Source organism: Caloenas nicobarica, chromosome 1, assembly GCF_036013445.1.
Source record: "Caloenas nicobarica isolate bCalNic1 chromosome 1, bCalNic1.hap1, whole genome shotgun sequence".
In the NCBI taxonomy this organism is placed as follows: Eukaryota; Metazoa; Chordata; class Aves; order Columbiformes; family Columbidae; genus Caloenas; species Caloenas nicobarica.
The window spans coordinates 77,424,517-77,443,345 of record NC_088245.1 but is presented as its reverse complement, the minus strand read 5'-3'; the positions used below and the strand labels follow the sequence as shown (position 1 = coordinate 77,443,345).

General features: G+C 47.8%; 2 protein-coding genes across 2 annotated transcripts in view; one reads left to right on the top strand and one right to left on the bottom strand.

Moving 5' to 3' along the window:
* LOC135988519 (poly(U)-specific endoribonuclease-like) overlaps positions 1-18,829 on the top strand; it is a 40,937-nt gene that overhangs the window by 17,557 nt on the left and 4,551 nt on the right. Inside the window, 1 exon segment of the mRNA XM_065634585.1 lies at positions 3,681-3,834. Coding sequence (XP_065490657.1) covers positions 3,681-3,834 — 154 coding nt within the window.
* LOC135984603 (lactosylceramide 4-alpha-galactosyltransferase-like) lies at positions 7,602-10,856 on the bottom strand. Its single transcript, XM_065627090.1, has 2 exons — positions 10,777-10,856; positions 7,602-8,977 (listed from the first exon to the last, which is right to left on the bottom strand). Exon 2 carries the CDS (start codon positions 8,921-8,923, stop codon positions 7,841-7,843), a length of 1,083 nt encoding a protein of 360 aa, XP_065483162.1. The 5' UTR covers positions 8,924-8,977; positions 10,777-10,856; the 3' UTR covers positions 7,602-7,840.

Genomic DNA, 18,829 nt, shown 5'->3' with positions numbered 1-18,829 from the left:
GTGCCCTTGTGGCCAAGAAGGCCAATGGCATCCTGGGGTGTATTAGAAGAGGGGTAGTTAGCAGGTCGAGAGAGGTTCTCCTTCCCCTCTACTCTGCCCTGGTGAGACCTCATCTGGAATATTGTGTCCAGTTCTGGGCCCCTCAGTTCAAGAAGGACAGGGAACTGCTGGAGAGAGTCCAGCGCAGGGCCACAAAGATGATTAAGGGAGTGGAGCATCTCCCTTATGAGGAAAGGCTGAGGGAGCTGGGTCTCTTTAGCTTGGAGAAGAAGAGACTGAGGGGTGACCTCATTAATGTTTATAAATATATAAAGGGTGGGTGTCTAAGTGATGTAGCAGGTCGCTAACCATTTCCTCTTGGATTATTTGGGCTCCATTCTGCTCCTTGTCCCTGTCCTCCAGCTCAGGGAGGGTGTGTACCTGAACCACAACTGGTCTTACTGTTAAAGACTAAGGCAAAGAAGGCACTTAGTACCTCAGCCTTTCCCTTGTCCTCCATCACTATGTTTCCCCTCCACATCCACTAGAGAGTGGAGATTCACCTTCAGCCTTCCTTTTGTTGCCAGTGTATTTATAGAGACATTTTCTGTTCCCTTTTCCAGCAGTAGCCAGGCTCAGCTCTACTTGAGCTTCAGCCCTTCAACTTTTCTCCCTGCATAACTTCACTGCATCCTTCTAGTCCTCCTGAGTAGCCTGCCCCTTCTTCCAAAGGTTATAAATTCTCCTTTAATTCCCACGTTCCAGATGAAGCTCCCTATTCAGCCAGGCTGGTCTTCCTCCCTGACAGCTTGTCTTTAGGCACATGGGGACAGCCTGCTCCTGAGCCTCTAAGATTTCCTTCTCAAACAGAGACCAACCTTTGTGGACACCTTTGCCCTTCAGGACTGTCTCCCAAGGAACACCGCTAACCGGCCTCCTAAACATATAAAAGCCTGCCTTTTGGAAGTCCAAAGTAGCAGTTCTGCTGACTGCCCTTTTACTTCATTTGAAGGGAGTTTCCACAACATCTACCTGGAGGTTACCTGTACCCTCACAACATCCTTTTGTGCCTTAGCCAAAATGTGAATTTCTCTGTGGTTCTTCCAGTACAAAGTGAAATGGATAAGACTCGTGTCATTGTTTTGTTGTTATTCCATGTATTGAAAAAGATGCTAAAGTCATCTTTCCTCCTTTGCTCACAGCTTCTAGCCCTTTCAGATAGCACTAGGTCCACAGCTACTTCTTGCATTTCTGTTGGGGGCTATGCTTCAAGCACGTCTATGAATGTAAGTTTCCCTCCCTGGTTTTGTTTTCCCCAGACGGGGGGATCAAACTGCCAGCGTAACGAGGAGCATCATTTTTCACTGTCCCCCCACTCCTTCCTGAGCCACATAGTCCTGTGTCTCGTGAGAGCAGCTCTGGTACTCGCTGAAACCTACATGAGGTCATTTCAGCTCACTAACCTGCAGGAAATGACTTGGGTTTTTGACATCAAGTATTTTTCTATCTGCTCTGTGCACTGCATAAGCCCCCAGAGTCCACTGAGTGTCAGAGCACTAGTAGAGGAAATGACAGGAGGGAGCAGGTGGCCAAGGAGAAAATGAACTAGTCCACTCAGTGGCCATGTGCTCAAGCTCAAGCTATCTCATGTAGGTTTATGCTGCATTATTCCTCTACTGAAGCAGTGGCCACAAAGCCTTCTGCCAGCATAGCCCACGTTCATAAGCCTATGCCTGTAATTTTGGTGATGAGATATGATTTCCCACAGCACCCTCACAGCTAAACTGAGGAAGTGTGGACTGGACAATCGGGTAGTGAGGTGGACCGCAAACTGGCTGAAGGAAAGAAGCCAGAGAGTCATGGTCAATGGGGCAGAGTCTGGTTGGAGGCCTGTATCTAGTGGAGTCCCTCAAGGGTCAGTTCTGGGACCAGTATTATTGAATATATTCATCAACGACTTGGATGAGGGAATAGAGTGCACTGTCAGCAAGTTTGCTGATGACACCAAGCTGGGAGGAGTGGCTGACACGCCAGAAGGCTGTGCTGCCATCCAGCGAGATCTGGACAGGCTAGAGAGTTGGGCAGGGAAAAATTTAATGAAATATAATAAGGGAAAATGTAGAGTCTTGCATCTGGGCAGGAACAACCCCAGGTTCCAGTATAGGTTGGGGAATGACCTATTAGAGAGCAGTGTAGGGGAAAGGGACCTGGAGGTCCTGGTGGACAGCAGGATGACCATGAGCCAGCACTGTGCCCTTGTGGCCAAGAAGGCCAATGGCATCCTGGGGTGTATTAGAAGAGGGGTGGTTAGCAGGTCGAGAGAGGTTCTCCTTCCCCTCTACTCTGCCCTGGTGAGACCTCATCTGGAATATTGTGTCCAGTTCTGGGCCCCTCAGTTCAAGCAGGACAGGGAACTGCTGGAGAGAGTCCAGCGCAGGGCCACAAAGATGATTAAGGGAGTGGAGCATCTCCCTTATGAGGAAAGGCTGAGGGAGCTGGGTCTCTTTAGCTTGGAGAAGAGGAGACTGAGGGGTGACCTCATTAATGTTTATAAATATATAAAGGGTGGGTGTCACGAGGATGGAGCCAGGCTCTTCTCGGTGACAACCAACAGTAAGACAAGGGGTAATGGGTTCAAGCTGGAACACAAGAGGTTCCACTTAAATTTGAGAAGAAACTTCTTCTCAGTGAGGGTGACAGAACACTGGAACAGGCTGCCCAGGGAGGTTGTGGATTCTCCTTCTCTGGAGACATTCAAAACCCGCCTGGACGCCTTCCTGTGTAACCTCACCTAGGTGTTCCTGCTCCGGCAGGGGGATTGGACTAGATGATCTTTCGAGGTCCCTTCCAATCCCTAACATTCTGTGATTCTGTGATTCTGTGATTTGTTTTGGTAGAAGGTCATCATATCTTCAGCAGCTGGTTCCATAAGGAAGCTCAGTAGTGAGCTATTTACCTTAAGAAGAAGTGTAGCAATGGTCTGGCCTTGAGTCACCTCTAGACTGACACCCAACAGTGTACCTCAGAATGACACCTGACATACAAAGGAATGTCTTTCCCTGAGGGCTGCCAAGGCATATTATATGGCATCTTTTTATGAATGCACTCACAGATATGCTAAAGCACGTGGCCTGTTCATTAGGATGTGCCTGCTGAAAGCTCTTCTTTTTCTGCAGCCTTTATTTCCTTATTGGGGAACTATGAGACACCTACCGGTACAGCAGAAGTAGTGACTCCAGAAGAAACAGTTGAAAACAATTGCTTCCTTGATGCTACCTTAGCGACAGAAGTCGTGAAAGCTGGTTTTTTGTCTCTAATCGGAGGCCTTCAACCACAGACATTCATCCACTTTTCTTCCCACCACATCATCCACTTTTCTAACCTGCACTTCATCAGTTTGTCCATGACTGTTATGGGGGACAGTGTCAGAAGGCTTGCTAAAATCCAGATACGCAGCAGTGATGCATCTGTAGCATTTATTAGTAACCGTCATCATCAAACACAAATTTAGACTTCGTGGCTAGATTTCATTGCACGTTTTGTGCAAAGTAAGAAAGAAAACACAACACCGTCCAGACAAACAAAATAACTGCTCACAAATCAAGCTAACAAGCTTGTGTATCTTCTTGCCTTCTACCTCTGCCAGTTTGAACTATTGACATACATAAAAGACCTATGTATTCTTCTTTGGTTTATTACAGGCCTGATTCTTTCTGTTTTGGACATGGTTTTGTTGGAGAAACACAGCATGGTAAACAGATCTTAGGTTTGCACAACTGGGTGCAATCTTACCTTGAGAAAAAGCACAGTCAAATTGACCACCAGGGATATGTCACTCAGAAGAACAAAACCAAGGTAAGAACAAGCAGGGTGCCTTTGCAAATAAGACAAAAGAATCTAGAGCTAAGAGCCATGGTAACGAGTCAAGGCCTAATGATGCAGTCCTAGGCCCAATAGCACTGGCTGGCATTTATTTACATACTTAGAAACATTACACAGAGCAAGCCAAGGGTTCCTACAGATGTTGAAAATACAAGAGAGGTGTTTCAGGCCTGACACAACTAAGAGAACAGACACAGAAGAGCAATTGATAGTTCAGGGAACTGGCTGAAGGAAAGAAGCCAGAGAGTTGTGGTCAATGGGGCAGAGTCTAGTTGGAGGCCTGTATCTAATGGAGTCCCTCAAGGGTCGATACTGGGACCAGTACTATTCAACATATCCATCAATGACTTGGATGAGGGACTAGAGTGCACTGTCAGCAAGTTTGCTGATGATACCAAACTGGGAGAAGTGGCTAACATGCCTGAAGGCTGTGCTGCCATCCAACAAGACCTAGACAGGCTGGAGAGTTGGACAGGGGGATTGTGGAGTCTCCTTCTCTGGAGACATTCAAAACCCGCCTGGACGCCTTCCTGTGTAACCTCATCTGGGTGTTCCTGCTCTGGCAGGGGGAGTGGACTAGATGATCTTTCGAGGTCCCTTCCAATCCCTAACATTCTGTGATTCTGTAATAATAGAATCATTGAATAGCTTGGGTTGGAAGGGACCTTCAAATGTCCCCTAGTCCAACCCCCCTGCAAGGAGCAGGGACATTTGCCCAGAGCCCCATCCAGCCTGGCCTTGAATGTCTCCAGGAATGGGGCACTTACTACTTCTCTGGGCAACCTGTGACAGTGTTTCACCACTCTCATTGCAAAAAATTTCTTCCTCATGTCTAGCTTGAATCTCCCCCTCCTTCAGTTTAAAACCATTACCCCTTGTCCTGTCATAACAGGTCCTGCTAAAAAATCTCTCCTCATCTTTCTCATAGGCCTCTTTTAAGTGCTGGAAGGCCGGAATAAGGTCTCCCTGGAGTCTTATTCAGACTGAAAAACTTCAACTCTCTAAGCCTGTCCTCATAGGAGAGGTGTTCCAGACCTCTGATCATCTTGATGGCCTCCTCTGGACCCTCTCCAACAGGTCCATGTCTTCCCTGTGCCGAGGGTTCCAGAGCTGGATGCAGGACTCAAGGTGCGGTCTCACCAGAGCAGAGTAGAGGGGCAGAATCACCTCCCTCAACCTGCTGGCCACACTCCTGTTGATGCAGCCCAAGATACAATTTGCCTTCTGGGCTACACTGCTGGCTCATGTCCATTCTTTCATCGACTAGTACCCCCAAGTCCTTCTCCACAGGGCTGCTCTCAATCCCATCATCCTCCAGCCTGTATTGATACTGGGGGTTGCCCCGACCCACGTACAGGACCTTGCACTTGGCCTTCTTGAACCTCATGAGGTTCGCTTGGGCCCACTGCTTGAGCTTGTCCAGGTCCCTCTGGATGGCATCCTGTCCCTCAGGCATGTCAACTGCACCACTCAGCTTGGACTCATCTACAAACTTGCTGAGGCTGCACTTGATCCCACTGTCTATGTCATTGATGAAGATATTAAATATTACTGGGCCCAACATGGACCTGTGAGGGACACCACTTGTCACCAGTGCCCATCCACAAATTGTGCTATTGACCACTAGTCTCTGGGTACAACCATCAAGCCAGTTCCTTATCCACCAAACAGTCCACCCATCAAGTCCATACCTCTCTAATTTAGAGAGAAGGATGTTGTGGGCGACCATGTCAAAGGCTTTACGGAAGTCCAGATAGACGACATCCATAGCCTTTCCTTTGTCCACTGATGCAGTTACTCCATTGTAGAAGGCTACTAGGTTGGTTAGGCAGGACTTGCCCTTGGTGAAGCCATGATGGCTGTTTCAGATCACCTCCCTGTCCTCCATGTGCCTTAGCACAGCTTCTAGGAGGATCTGTTCCATGATCTTCCCAGGCACAGACGTGAGGCTGACATGTCAGTAGTTCCCAGGGTCCTCCTTTCTACCCTTTTTAAAAATGGGTGTGATATTTCCCTTTTTCCAGTTGCCAGGGACTTCCCCTGACTGCCATGACTTCTCAAATATCATGGAGAGTGGCTTGGCAACTACATCAGCCAATTTCCTCAGGACTCTGGGATGCATCTCATCAGGTCCCATAGACTTATATATGTTCAGGTTCCTCAGGTGGTCATGAACCTGATCTTCATTTATAGTGGGAGGGACTCTGTTCCCCCAGTCCCTGTCTTGCAGTTCATCCACTTGAGAGGTGTGGGAAGAGAGCTTGCCAGTGAAAGCTGAGGCAAAGAACTTGTTGAGTACCTCAACCTTCTCCTCATCCACTGTTACCAGTTTAGAAATCTTACTCATCGGGATATGGGGGTACACTTTCTTTAACCTTACTTTTCTGTTTGACATACCTGTAGAAGCTCTTCTTGCTATTCTTTGCATCCCTTACTGAGCCTTGGCCTTCCTGACCCCATCTCTGCACAACCAGGCAGTGTCCTTATACCCTTCCCAGGATACCTGTCTCTGCTTCCTCTGCCTGTGCATTTCCTTCTTGCCCTTTAGTTTGACCAGCAGTTTCCCAGAGAGTCCTGTTGACTAACCCCTTGAAGAGCTGGAAGTTGGCTTTCCTAAAATTCAGGATCCTGACTTTAGTCTTCGCCTGTCCCACATCCCTCAGGACTGCAAATTCCACGAGCACATAATCACTGCAGCCCAGGCTGCCTACAGTTTTGATGTCACCAGCTAGCTCACTTGCACTGGTGACCATCAGGTCCAGTATTGCATCCCCCCTCGTAGGGCTCTCTATTACCTGGCTCAGGATCCTCAATGAACTACAGGAGTCTCCTGGATTGCCTACACTGTGCTGCTTTTCGAGCAGACATCAGGGTGGTTCAAGTCCCCTGGCAGGATAAGAGCCTGCAAGCGTGATACCTCCTGTAGCTGGAGTAAGAATACTTCATCAACAATCCTGATTGGGTGACCCATAGTACACACCAACCACAAGGTTTCCTTTGTTGCCTCGGTCTCTGATTCTTACCCATAAGCGTTCAACCTGCTTGTGGCTATTCTTCAGAGACAGCTCTTCATGCTCTATCCATCTCTTGATGTACAGGGCAACCCCTCCACCCTTCCCTACTTGCCTGTCCCTTCTGAACAGCCTGTAGCCACTGATAGCCACATTCCACTCGTGGGATCCATCCCACTAAGTTTCAGTAATGGCCACTAGGTCTTAGCCTTCTGGCAGCACAGTGGCTTTCAGCTCCTCCTGTTTGTTGCGCATGCTGCATGCATTGGTGTAGAGGCACTTCAGCTGGGCCATTGGCCGTGTCATCTTCTTAGAGGAACATCCATTACTTCCTTTGAAGTATTTCACTGGTGTTTTCCTGTTGGCTTCTATTACCTCAGTCGCCCCTGGCTCATCTCCATAAGACTTCAAGTGTGCTTCCGTGAGGCCAACACATCTCAGGGCCACCGGCTGAGGATCCTCACTAGCATCCCACCTCTCTAACCTTAGCATCTTCTCCCATACCCTGTCACAGGCAAGCCTGATATCGTCCCCCTCCCCCATCATGTCTACTTTAAAGCTCTGTCAATGAGCCCAGCTAGCACATGTGCTAAGACCCTCTTCCTCCTTTGAGAAAGGTAAACTTCATCCAACACCTGGTGCTGTGTAGGGCATCCCATTATCAAAAAAACCAAAACTTGTGGTGGTGACACCAGCCACAGAGCCATGTATTAATAGACAGGATCTGTACTAGGCACCAATGAACGAGGTCACCCTTCCCTGCAGCATCAAGGGCTACTGAAGGACAGCAAGAGAGACCAAATTCAACTTCTGGGGTATAATTGAAGCATATATGATCTGAGGCAGATATCAGAAACTGTATGAAAATCACTGAAGCTGTCACACAGAATACCTGCTCTGTGGGCTAGAAACCAACTCTGTGGAAGGCACTCAGTTTCCTTCAGGTTGGGAAACGTTCCTGCAGCAGGTCACATTACAGGCCTTGACTGCTCTTCAGAGTCCTTCTTCATCTGTGCAAATGTGGCAGGGCAGGACCGAGAATACAGCTGAGCCAGCAAAGCCTGGGACATGATCTCTAGCCTTGCATCGTGGCTCAGTTTGTTCCATACGTGCACCGCGTAGGTGTTCTTAAGGAGATTGTGAAGCTCTGTGGAGCTGATCGCTTTAAATAATTTCTTCCAGTCCTGCCATGGAATAGGATAAAAAGCCCCAGGGGGCAGAGCACTCACTCCTTTACAGATCATACCATTTTGGATATAACTGATAGAGCACCACTTCTTGAAGACACGTGTTAGGAGCTGCGGGCCCTGGTGTCCCCAGATCCAGCTTTTGTAGTTGTCCACAAAGTCCTGCATGCAAAGCTCCATGAACTCATGCTTGGGTTTGAAAGACAAGAAGGCTCCATTCAGTACATCCTGAGACTGGAGCCCAAGGGCGTTGGTGAGGTTCTTCAAGTTCTTCAGCACAATGAAGTCTGTGTCCAGGTAGGTGCCACCAAATTTCCACATGATGGTAATTCTGCAAGCGTCAGACAGGACAGGTAAGAAATAAGGCTCCTTCTGGTGCTCAGGCTGCGAGTACCACTTTGCCAGAGGTGTTCCTGAGAAAAGCTCTGCCAAGTCCAGGGGCCGGATCTCCACATTGGGGAAGTGGCTCAGCAATGAGAATGCCCAGTGGTTGGGCAATGAGACATTCCCCTTTGCCAGGCCTTTCATGAGCACCACAACCTGTGTCCCAGGGTGCGCCCGGGCCGCTGACTCCACAGAGCATGTGAACAGGTAACTTGGGTTAAGTCGCTCAGAGGTCTCCACAAAAAACACATCCCCTGGGGAAGGAGGGTGGCCACCAGCAATGGTGGGGGGAGGAGAAGTCAAAAACTGTTCACACATGTTCTGTGTAGGTGAGCTGTAGAGCTGGCCCTCAGCGTCCTTCCCAGTCCTCTGGTAGAACAGAACAGAGGCAACGAAGAGAAATGAAATGGTGAGGATGAACAGAGCCCCAGGCCTGTGGCTCGGCAGCACTGTGGTCAGTTTTGGCAGGCAGTTGGACATCCTGGGCAGTCTCGCTCCTGTCAGAGCCTGCTCTCCCAGCACAACCGTTGTGATCTGAAGGGGAGGAAAGAAGAAAAAGACACTGACAGGTAAGGCAGCAGACCATGAGCCTTGGGAAAGTGCCACAGCAGAGCAGAACTCTCCTTCCTCCACCCCAACTTAAACTATGCCTTTTGGTCATTTCTGAAACAGTTTCCTGGCTTCTCCATATTGTCACAGGACCAGGTCAGAAACTGCTGCCCAACTTTGGATCTCTGTCTTTCAAACACAAAAGAAGGACAAGTCTCTCCTCTCGGCATATCAGATGCCAAGACAGATCCTCAGTTCTCTCCATGTACATTTTCCATGTATATTATCCATGTAAGTTGTGCTTGCTGCTTGGAAGGATATACAGCATTTGACACACAAATGGCACACCTGCATGGTGGTGCACCACAAACTCTGGGAACAGCATACGAGACCTTATCCATCATCTTCTAGAATTTCAGGTCATTCTGAACATTGAACATATGTGCAACGTTCCCTAGGACAAAGAAATAGGAAGGCCCATTCTGAACATTCCTGGGGCTCTATCAACAGACATTGTGTGCAACTGCTGCTCTGATGGGAGTTTTTCTTGTGATGAGAGTTCTTTCTACTGATACACAACCTGTCCTTCCCCAAAACCAAAAGAATACTAAAATCCTGGTGCTGTCATCCGTTCCTACCAAGAGGTCTCAGTCTCCCAGGCGGTTGAACCTGCAGTTGCTGCCTTTTGAAATCAGCTGCCCTCCTCACTATAGAGAGCCTGGCTCACTGTAACATAGCAAAATGGATGGATAGTGAGAGGGGAATTGATACAAAGCAGCTTTGATGGCAGAGGCAAATGATAAGAACAAGAACTGCCCAGGTAAAGAGAACAGGCTGCACTGGGAAGTGATTGAGTCACTATCCCTGGAGATACTGAAAAGACACATAGATGTGACAACTTAGGGACATGGTTTAGTGGTAGACTTGGCACGGTTGGATTTCCAGTCAGACTCAATGATCTTAAAGGTCTTTTCCAAACAAAATGATTCTATGATGGTAAGATTTATCCTGCCTCTCTCCGCTCCATTTCCAAATCCAAATCCCCATGCTCCGGAACAGACAGCTTCAGAAAACAGCAAAAAGCTTTAATCTTTAACCAAACAGACAGTGAACAGGACAGAAAATCCGGCTGGCACAATGCTATTTGTCTTTCACCCCACCCCTGGTTACTGCAAATGGGTCACATACTAATCTCTCCATGTAGCCAGAAAATGACTTTTGAGCTGCACTGGGGGGTTTCCAAATGCAACAGCATGGAGCCACCGCTCTCCACGAGGCACTGGGGCTTTGGGGACAGAGGAGAGGCAGCCAATACACAGATCATCAGCTATGAATTCCCAGAACAGTTTCTTCTCCTGCAGAGAATTGACAGCAAAAAACCCCCACTTTGCTTTTTACATAGCTATTTCCCTCTCTCTCCACACCATAACCTGTTGAATCTCGTCAATAATTTTTAGCTTGGTAAGCTAAAGAAGAGAAAGCAGGTACAGGCTTAAGGGGACAGAGCCTTTGGCTGAAGAGACAGCAGGAAAGCGCAGCTCTAAGCTAACGGTGAGCGAGCTTCAAGGTTACATGCATGTTTTCAGTCAGAGGAGGAACTTTCACCACAAGCAGACTTCTATATATTTAGAAAGACATTGCTGCTTTTGTAGTGGATAAGAGGACATTTCTGATGCTGCATTAGCCAGTCCATTTATCTCACAAAACAAACACAGGAAATCTGTCTCTCTCCCTTCCTCTGAAATCGCAAGTGCCATTGCACAGCAACGGCAAATACTACTCACCTGCCCCTGCTTTCAAGACACCACAGAAGTCACTGCTCAGCTGGACAAGACTTTCAAGAGGTCAGTGTTTCTCAGAGCAACTGTAACTCTATGAGCTGGCACTTCCTTTTCCTGAAAAGAAATGGTGAGGCATGGACTCTGAACACATGGAGGAAACAGGTAGATCAAGGTGGATGTGACGTCTTACTTTCAGTTCATACAGTGGCTGATATAAGGTTCCTGCAGCTGTGCTGTGAGGAGCCCATCTAATTAGAAAGGCACCAGCAAAAGCAAACAAGCAAAGAAACAAACAGAAAAAGAAATTGAAACCCCATTATTGTTACACATTAAGCTTTATACTGTGGTGGGAAACCAGTTGCTGTTTTGTTTTCTACTCTTTGCTAAGAATTCCCAGTGTTCACGCTGCTTGGGTGGCTGCAATGAGAACTAAGCTGAGAGATTCATAGAGCTGCCTCCTCCCATCCCAGCACTTCATTCCTGAAGGTTCCTTTGAACACACTCTCTTTTGACCAATTGAAAAACTCATCCATTTGGGAATACTCCCTCTTATGTCAGATACTTCATTCAATGAGGTGTCCCTCATTTTATGATAGAGTTCTCCCTTGTCCCTGTGCTCAGTGGCAGCCGAAATTCCCTTACAGAAAACATATTGACACAATCATAAAATACCACCTTTATCCATACAGCCACTAAGTTTAGAACTTAGTGCAGTTCCTACTCAGTTGCCTACAACAAACGCCAGGCCTCTTACTCTGCAGCTTCCCAAGCCCCTCACCCCTCCCCAAATCCTTCCAAGCGCTGCAGCACCACGGACAGACCAGATGATGCCAACACTGGGGAAGCTCTTTGGAGAGCACCTGAAGCTCTTCCCAGCCCTTTCATCCGCAGAGCTCTCCAGGCCACGTAATCACTGAAAGGCTGGGGTTGGAAGGCGCCTACGGACATCATTTGCCCAACCATTTGTCTCAAAGCAGAGGCACCTAGAATAGGTTGCTCAGGACTGTGTCCAAGGACAGAGGCTCTACAGCCTCCCTGGGAGAACTGTTGCAGTGTTCCACCACCACCATATTTCAGTTTGTGCCCATTGTGTCTCATCCTGTCACTGGATTCCACAGAGAAGAGTCTGGCTTGTCTTCTTTACCCCGCCCACCTCCAATCAGCTGTTTATACACTTTCACAAGACATTCCCCAAGGCTGCTCTTCTCCGAGAAAAAATTACCAGAGCTCTCTCAGCCTCTCTTCCTATGGCACGTACTCCAATCCCTTTCTCATCTTACTGGCCCTTCACTGGACTTCCTACTGTATGTCCATGTCTCACTTTAACTGGCAAGCCCACAATGGGACACACCACTCCAGATCTGTGTCACCCATGCTCAGTAGAGGGCAAGGATTGCTTCCCTTGACTTTGTGGGTAATGCTCTATGTAACGCAGCCCAGCACAGATCCCTGGAGTGTACCACCAGTTACTGGCCTCCACCTGGACTTTGTGTCACTCATCACATTGCTTCCAGTCCAGAAGTTTAGTCAGTTCTGCAATCCATCTCACTATGTTTTTGTAGTCCATGCTTCATCCGTATTTCTACAAGGCTGCTATGGAGACTGTGTCAAAAGCCTTACTAAAGTTACCATCAACAATACCCAGTGTTCTCCCCCTGTCTGCTGAGCTGATCATTTCCTCATAGAACACTATCAGTTTAGCCAGGCCTGAGTTCCCCTTTGTAAATCTATGCCACCTACTCCTAATCACCTTCTTGTCCTTAAGTTGTCTGCCGATGACTTCCAGGAGGATTTGCTCCGTTACCTTCCCAGGGTTCAAGGTGACACTGACTGGCCTGTAGTTCCCTAGTTCCTCTTCCTTGCATTTCTTGAAGATAGGAAAGATTGGAGTGACTTTTGCTTCCTTCCACTTTCCCCGATCTCTACAAACTTTCAAGTATAACAAAGAGCAGTCACACAATGACATCAGCCAGAACTGGCCCCAGTACTAAGCCCTGAGGAATACCACTTGTGAGTGACGGCCAAATGGATTTGACTCCATTCACTACAACACTTGGGGCCCGGCCCTCCAGCCAGTTTTTCTACCCAGCAAAGAGTTTTGGTTTACTTCAAACTGATCTCTGAATTTTCTTTCAATCTCTCATCTCCTACTGAACTTCGCCCTCTCTAGCAGGTTTCCTGTTCCTTCTGCAGTTGGAAAAAGAAAATAACAACTCTGGTAGCCTTAATATCTCTTGTTAACTGTTTTTCAAACAATGTTTTCTATGGCCTAAGGGTGTTTTCCTATTCATCTTGCCAGACTTTATGCACCTACCTCATTTTCCCCCTGCACATAGATTCCACTTTGTCAAGAGTACTTCCTTACTACTTGTACCTCTACCAACACACTGCAGAGCCATGGCAGCTGCTCTTTGGCTCCATCAATTAAAAGATCAAGACCTCAGCTTGAGCTGTGATGGCACCACACTCTGTAGTCTTCTCTTCTGGACTATGCCTATTCATCTGAGTTCCAGGCATGGTGGCAAAGAACGTACCAGAGAGACCACAGCCCAAGTGCACACAGGGAATGGTCACAAATTCTTGAGAGAGATGAATCTAAAGTACATAAGAAGACCAGAGTGCTGGTGTTCACAAATGGCATATCCAGTCAGAGCATGTGGAGAGCTTTGTTGTTCCTCTTCTCTCCTGCTGACAACAAACCAGCCCTAGGCAGACCTCAGCTGCCAACATGTATATGATTAAGGCAGGTAACTGCTCTTTCTCCCAAGAAGGGCTCTTAACCTGCTTTGCACCACAGCCTTCCTGGACTACACTTTTGGGGGCAGGGGGCGAGGCGGGCAGAAGAAACAAGGAGAAGAACAGTGGAAAAAAGAGCCCAGCAGAGCATAACAACTTACTGTGCATCCTAGATCCCCCCAAACACAAGAGATCCTGACATAGGAGTGCTCTCAGCTAGCCTGGAGAAAACAATCGTAATTCATTTTCTTCCCAGGAGACCAGGTCCAGGATTACGCTACTGATGTTTCCTTACTTCTCTTCTCTTGCACTCCCCATTTTTGTATCTCTAGCCCTCATCCATGGCCTCTCCCCTTGATGTACTGCACACCTGCATACCAGCTAATCTGCAGGAACACAAGGACAAAGGAGACCAGGCAAGAAACAGCTAGAGCCTTCTCACCACTTCCCATCATCCTTGACTGCATACTAGCAATGAAGAAAGCACAGAAAACTATTTTACATCACAAGAGAATACTGTTTCCCTGGCTTTTGATTCCAGACCCCACCAGTCCTTTCACAGTCTCTCAAAATGCTCCGTGGGCTCCAGGGTCTTGAGATCAAGCTCTGAAAGGCAGGTGGGACAATGAATGCCTGTAGCACAAGCTTTCCACTTTGAGGCTGTAGCCCATTGCCCAGAGAATAACCAACACAATTTCTCATGGAGTTTCCTGTTCCACAACATCCAAGCTTCCCAAGCGAGACTAAAATGCCTTGCTTCAGATAGATTGCAGGTCATGGATGACGGGGCAAGAGCTGTTGGATTAGGAATCAGTACCACACACTGTGCTTTCCTCTGTTCCCTCCGCTCAAGTACCAAAGATGCCATGTAGTAATGGTCCTGCCAGGCCTTCTTTCCACATGTCCTTATGTTCAACTTGTCCCACATTCATTCCACACTCCTAACTTTAGGGAGTCACTTCAGGATACAACTTTAAAATGCTTTTCTGTGTAGTAACTAACAGGTTGCTCAGACCTACCAGCCAACACCTCTCAGAACAAAACTGAACATCTTGGCAGAGAGAAGTAATAGCAAAAAACATTTTTTTTTTTCTTCCCACAAGACAAAGGGGAAAGGCTGCTTTGGTTCGATTCTCTCCTTATCAAATCTCAGAATATTGACTCTACAGGGAAAAAAAATAGAAAAAAAACAGCAAAGAAACCACGGCACTTATTCAAAAAGGGACTTTCCTAGAATAAGCAGTGGTACATCAAGCCACATCACTGCAGTGGGTCCCAAACATTCCCATAATCAGTTCGTGTTATTGTCACAGCAGAGTCTCCTGTTGGGCCTTTATGGTCACCAACCACCATTTTACCATCTCTGGTAAGTGCCAGATTTTGCACCTGAGACACGGTAACCCCGGCTGTGTGAGAGGCTGGAGAGCAGCTCCGCGGAGAGGGATCTGAGGGTTTTGGTCAATGGCAATGAACATGAGCCAACAGTGTGCCTGGCAGCCAAGAGGGCCAACCGTGTCCTGGGTGCACCCAGCACAGCATGGTCAGCCAGGCAGGGAGGTGACTGTCCCGCTCTGCTCTGCACTGGTGCGGCCTCACCTGGAGCGCTGTGGGCAGTTCTGGGCGCCACAGGATTAAAAGGACATAAAGTCACTGGGGAGGGTCCAGAGGAGGCCATGAAGTTAGCGAAGGGTTTGGAGCGGGAGCCGTATGAGGAGTGGCTAAAGTCACTTGGTTTGTTCAACCCAGAGAAGAGGAGACTGAGGGGAGACCTCATGGCGGCTACAGCTTCCTCACAAGGGGAGGAAGGGGGCAGGCACCGAACTCTTCTCTCTGGTGACCGATGACAGAAGCAAGGGAATGGCAGAACGATGTGCCAGGAGAGGTTTAGGTTGGACATTAGGAAAAGGTTCTTCCCCCAAAGGGTGGTGGAGCACTGGAACAGGCTCCCCAGGGAGGCAGTCACGGCCTCAAGGCTGACAGTGTTCAAGAAGAGACTGGACAAGACCCTCAGACACATGGTGTGAACTATGGGGCTGTCCTCTGCAGGGACAGGAGTTGGACTCAACGATCCTTGTGGGTCCCTTCCAACTCAGGACATTCTATGGTAGTGGTTTCTAGCTCACCAAGATTTCTGTTGTTTAGCCCAAAGGGCCCAAAAAGAAGGAACCAGTAGAAGGAGAAACCATGCCTCACTGACCACACACCAGGCCAGGGCTGACAATTGTGCAGCTGCTTCTAAAGAAGCCCCTATGGCCATGTTCCCTGAGGGACAGGGAACTGTTTTGTAAAAGTGATGGGCAATTTGTCTTTCTCATTTTTACCATCAGAGGGAATTAAACCTGCGACAAACAGAGAAATGTTGCATGCCCAATCTTTCACATTTTTGACCATTGCCTTGGCTAAACTGAGCAAACGTCACATTGTCTATGGTTTACCTGGGACACAGAAGAGGCCTCAGACAACTGCAGATGTAGAAATCATTTGAGTCATGCTCAGTGGACGGGTGTTCACAAATGGCATATCCAGACAGAGCATGTGGAGAGGTTTGTTTTTCCTCTTCTCTCCTGCTGGGGCGCGGGGAGTGGGAAGGGCAGAAGCAGCAGGCAGAAGAACACGGGGATAAAAGAGATATTTTTAAACAAATACTGTCCAGAAGGAGTTTTACAAGATGACTATGTAAGCTACTAAATAAGTTCTTTGCTTTCGCAGGGATTAGTCAGGACAACAAAAAGTAGAGGGAAAGTCCCTAACAATATTGTGGTAGCCCTCAGCAGCGGGATGATGGATTTCCTGTAGAGGTGACATTTACCAAAATACACACTTACTAACATATAAGTATATGATATACCAGATATGTGGAACAAAATATACAAAAATACTGACATGCCCCTAATATTTCACATACATCGGATGTTCAACAGACAGTAGGCTCCTATCTGCCACTGGTAGTTACTTCCAAAGTAAAAACTGTATTAAACATAATACGGTGGTACTCAAAGAGATGGAATAAGCTGATGCAGAGGAGGGTCCAGAACCCAGGAGAAAAGCAATCCAATAAATTTAGGTCAGTCCAAGGCAACATGAATGTAAATGGTGCTTGAAGTTTGGAAAACATCTCCGGTTCTGTTCCGTGAACTTGCCCATCCTGTCCTCAGGACTTCAGCCAAGCTGCTGAAGTGTACAATTTTCTGTTTAGTGTTGGTCTATAAGCTCTTTTCAGAAGGAATCGCTCTTCTTAAGACTCTGGAGAGAATGTGAAGATATGGGTAAAAATATAAAAAAATCCTGCTGTTGGTGGCTTCTGCAATATGCTGTGAGCCAGAACTCCCTGTGAAGTTGAACAGGTGCCTTGTTTGGGCTGCATGACCAGTATTGATAGTGTGATGCCACCAGCCACACTCCTGCTATATAAGCGGAGCCTGGGCTTTGGGTAAGGACTGAAGATAGCTTCGCTGTCATAGCCTCCTTCTGCTCCACTGAAAGGTCCATGCGAGTACTTGTCACCAGCAAAACTCTTCTTTCATATTCCTGTTTATCCCTAGTGACAAACATCTGCTTTGCCACCCATTTACTAGAAATTTTAGTCCTATTCCTTCTTTCAGACACTGACACCTATTCAAGCCCAGTTCAAAATTCATCTTGTAGATTTACCATCCCAAACGAACTTAAAGCACCGAAGAGCCAGAGGGAAAAAGGAGTGTTGGTTCCTCCAGTGTAGCTGAGGCACACGATGGCTCAGATCCCCAGTTACAGGCAGACTGAGGAATGGCAGCCCAAGTAGTTCCACTTGTCTGCCCTGCCCTTCTCTAGGAGGCGGTTTTCACCACTCTAAGTAATGCTGAGTGTGATATTAATATTATACATGTTCTTCACGCTCCTGAGCTGCTGCAGATTCTCCTCTGGTGCATTAATGTAAACTGGCTGCTTTGGGCTCGTAACTCAGGGATATGAATTCCTTCGGGCAACAAGCTCTCAAGGAGTTAAGCGCAGATTGCTTATGCTTTTCAGCATTCTCATCTTAGGCTGTTTGAGTTCCATCCCACAGTTACACTGACAATTCTGGAGAAAAAGGATTGTTCAGTCATCTGGGAGGAAAAAAAACAAAAAAGGTGGCAGAGATTTCTACTTTCTGTTTCTTTCCATATGGAGTTCTAAACTCCAGCAGTTTCTCAGCCAGCCACAAAGTGCAGTCCAGGGCAGGAAAAGGCACATAGAATCTTGCTGTTCTGCTTCTAGACTCTTCTGCCACTGTTTGATTAATGCCCTCTTTTCTTCTATGACTTCTATTCCCTTCCTGCCAACAAAAGGGCAGGTGCCCGCCTGGCTCGCTTTTGCTCTTTCTGAGAAGGAGACTCCTTGAGAAGGAGACTCCACAACCTTTCTGGGCTCTGTTCCAGTGCTCTGGCACCCTCAAAGTAAAGAAGTTTCTCCTCATATTCAGATGGAACCTTCTATGCTTCAGCCTGTGCCCGTTGCCCCTCATCCTATCGTTGGGCACCACCAAAAGTCTGGTCCCATCGTCCTGACACCAATGCTTGAGATATTTATAAACATTGATGAGATCCCCTCTCAGCCTTCTCCTCTCCAGGCTGAACAGACCCAGTTCTCTCAGTCTCTCTACATAATAAAGGTGCTCTAGGCCCCCAGTCATCTTCTTAGCCCGCCACTGGACTCCCTCCAGTAATTCCTTCTCCTTCTTAAATGGGGGAGCCCAGAGCTGGACACAGTACTCCAGATGCAGCCTCACCAGGGCAGAGTAGAGGGGGAGGACAACCTCCCTCGACCTGCTGGTCACACTCTTCTTAATGCACCCCAGGATACTGTTGGCTTTCTTGGCCACAAGGGCACATTGTTGACTCATGGCCAGACTGTTGTCCACCAGAATTCCCAAGTCCTCCTCTGCAGAGCTGCTTTCCAGCAGGTCTGCCCCTAACCTGTACTGGTGCCTGGGGTTATTCCTCGCCAGGTGCAAGACCCTACACTTGCCCTTGTTAAACTTCATCAGGTTCTTCTCTGCCGAGTCCTCCAGCCTGTCCAGGCCTCAATGAATGACAGCACAGTCTTATGGTATGTCAGCCCTTCCACCCAGTTTGGTATCATCAGCAAACTTGCTGAGACGGACTCAGTCTCTTCATCCACGTCACTGATGAACAGGTTGAACAGGACTGGACCTAACTCTGACCCTTGCGGAAATCCACCAACTACAGGCCTCCAACCAGACTCTACACCATTGATCACAACCCTCTACAGCTCTGCCATCCAACCAGTTCATGATCTATCTCAAAACTCAAGCTGCCTCACATCAAGGCTGCCATGTCAG

What these genes read in the sequence shown, in the direction of transcription:
- LOC135984603 (XM_065627090.1), bottom strand. Translation starts at nt 8,923, where the DNA reads ATGTCCAACTGCCTGCCAAAACTGACCACAGTGCTGCCGAGCCACAGG.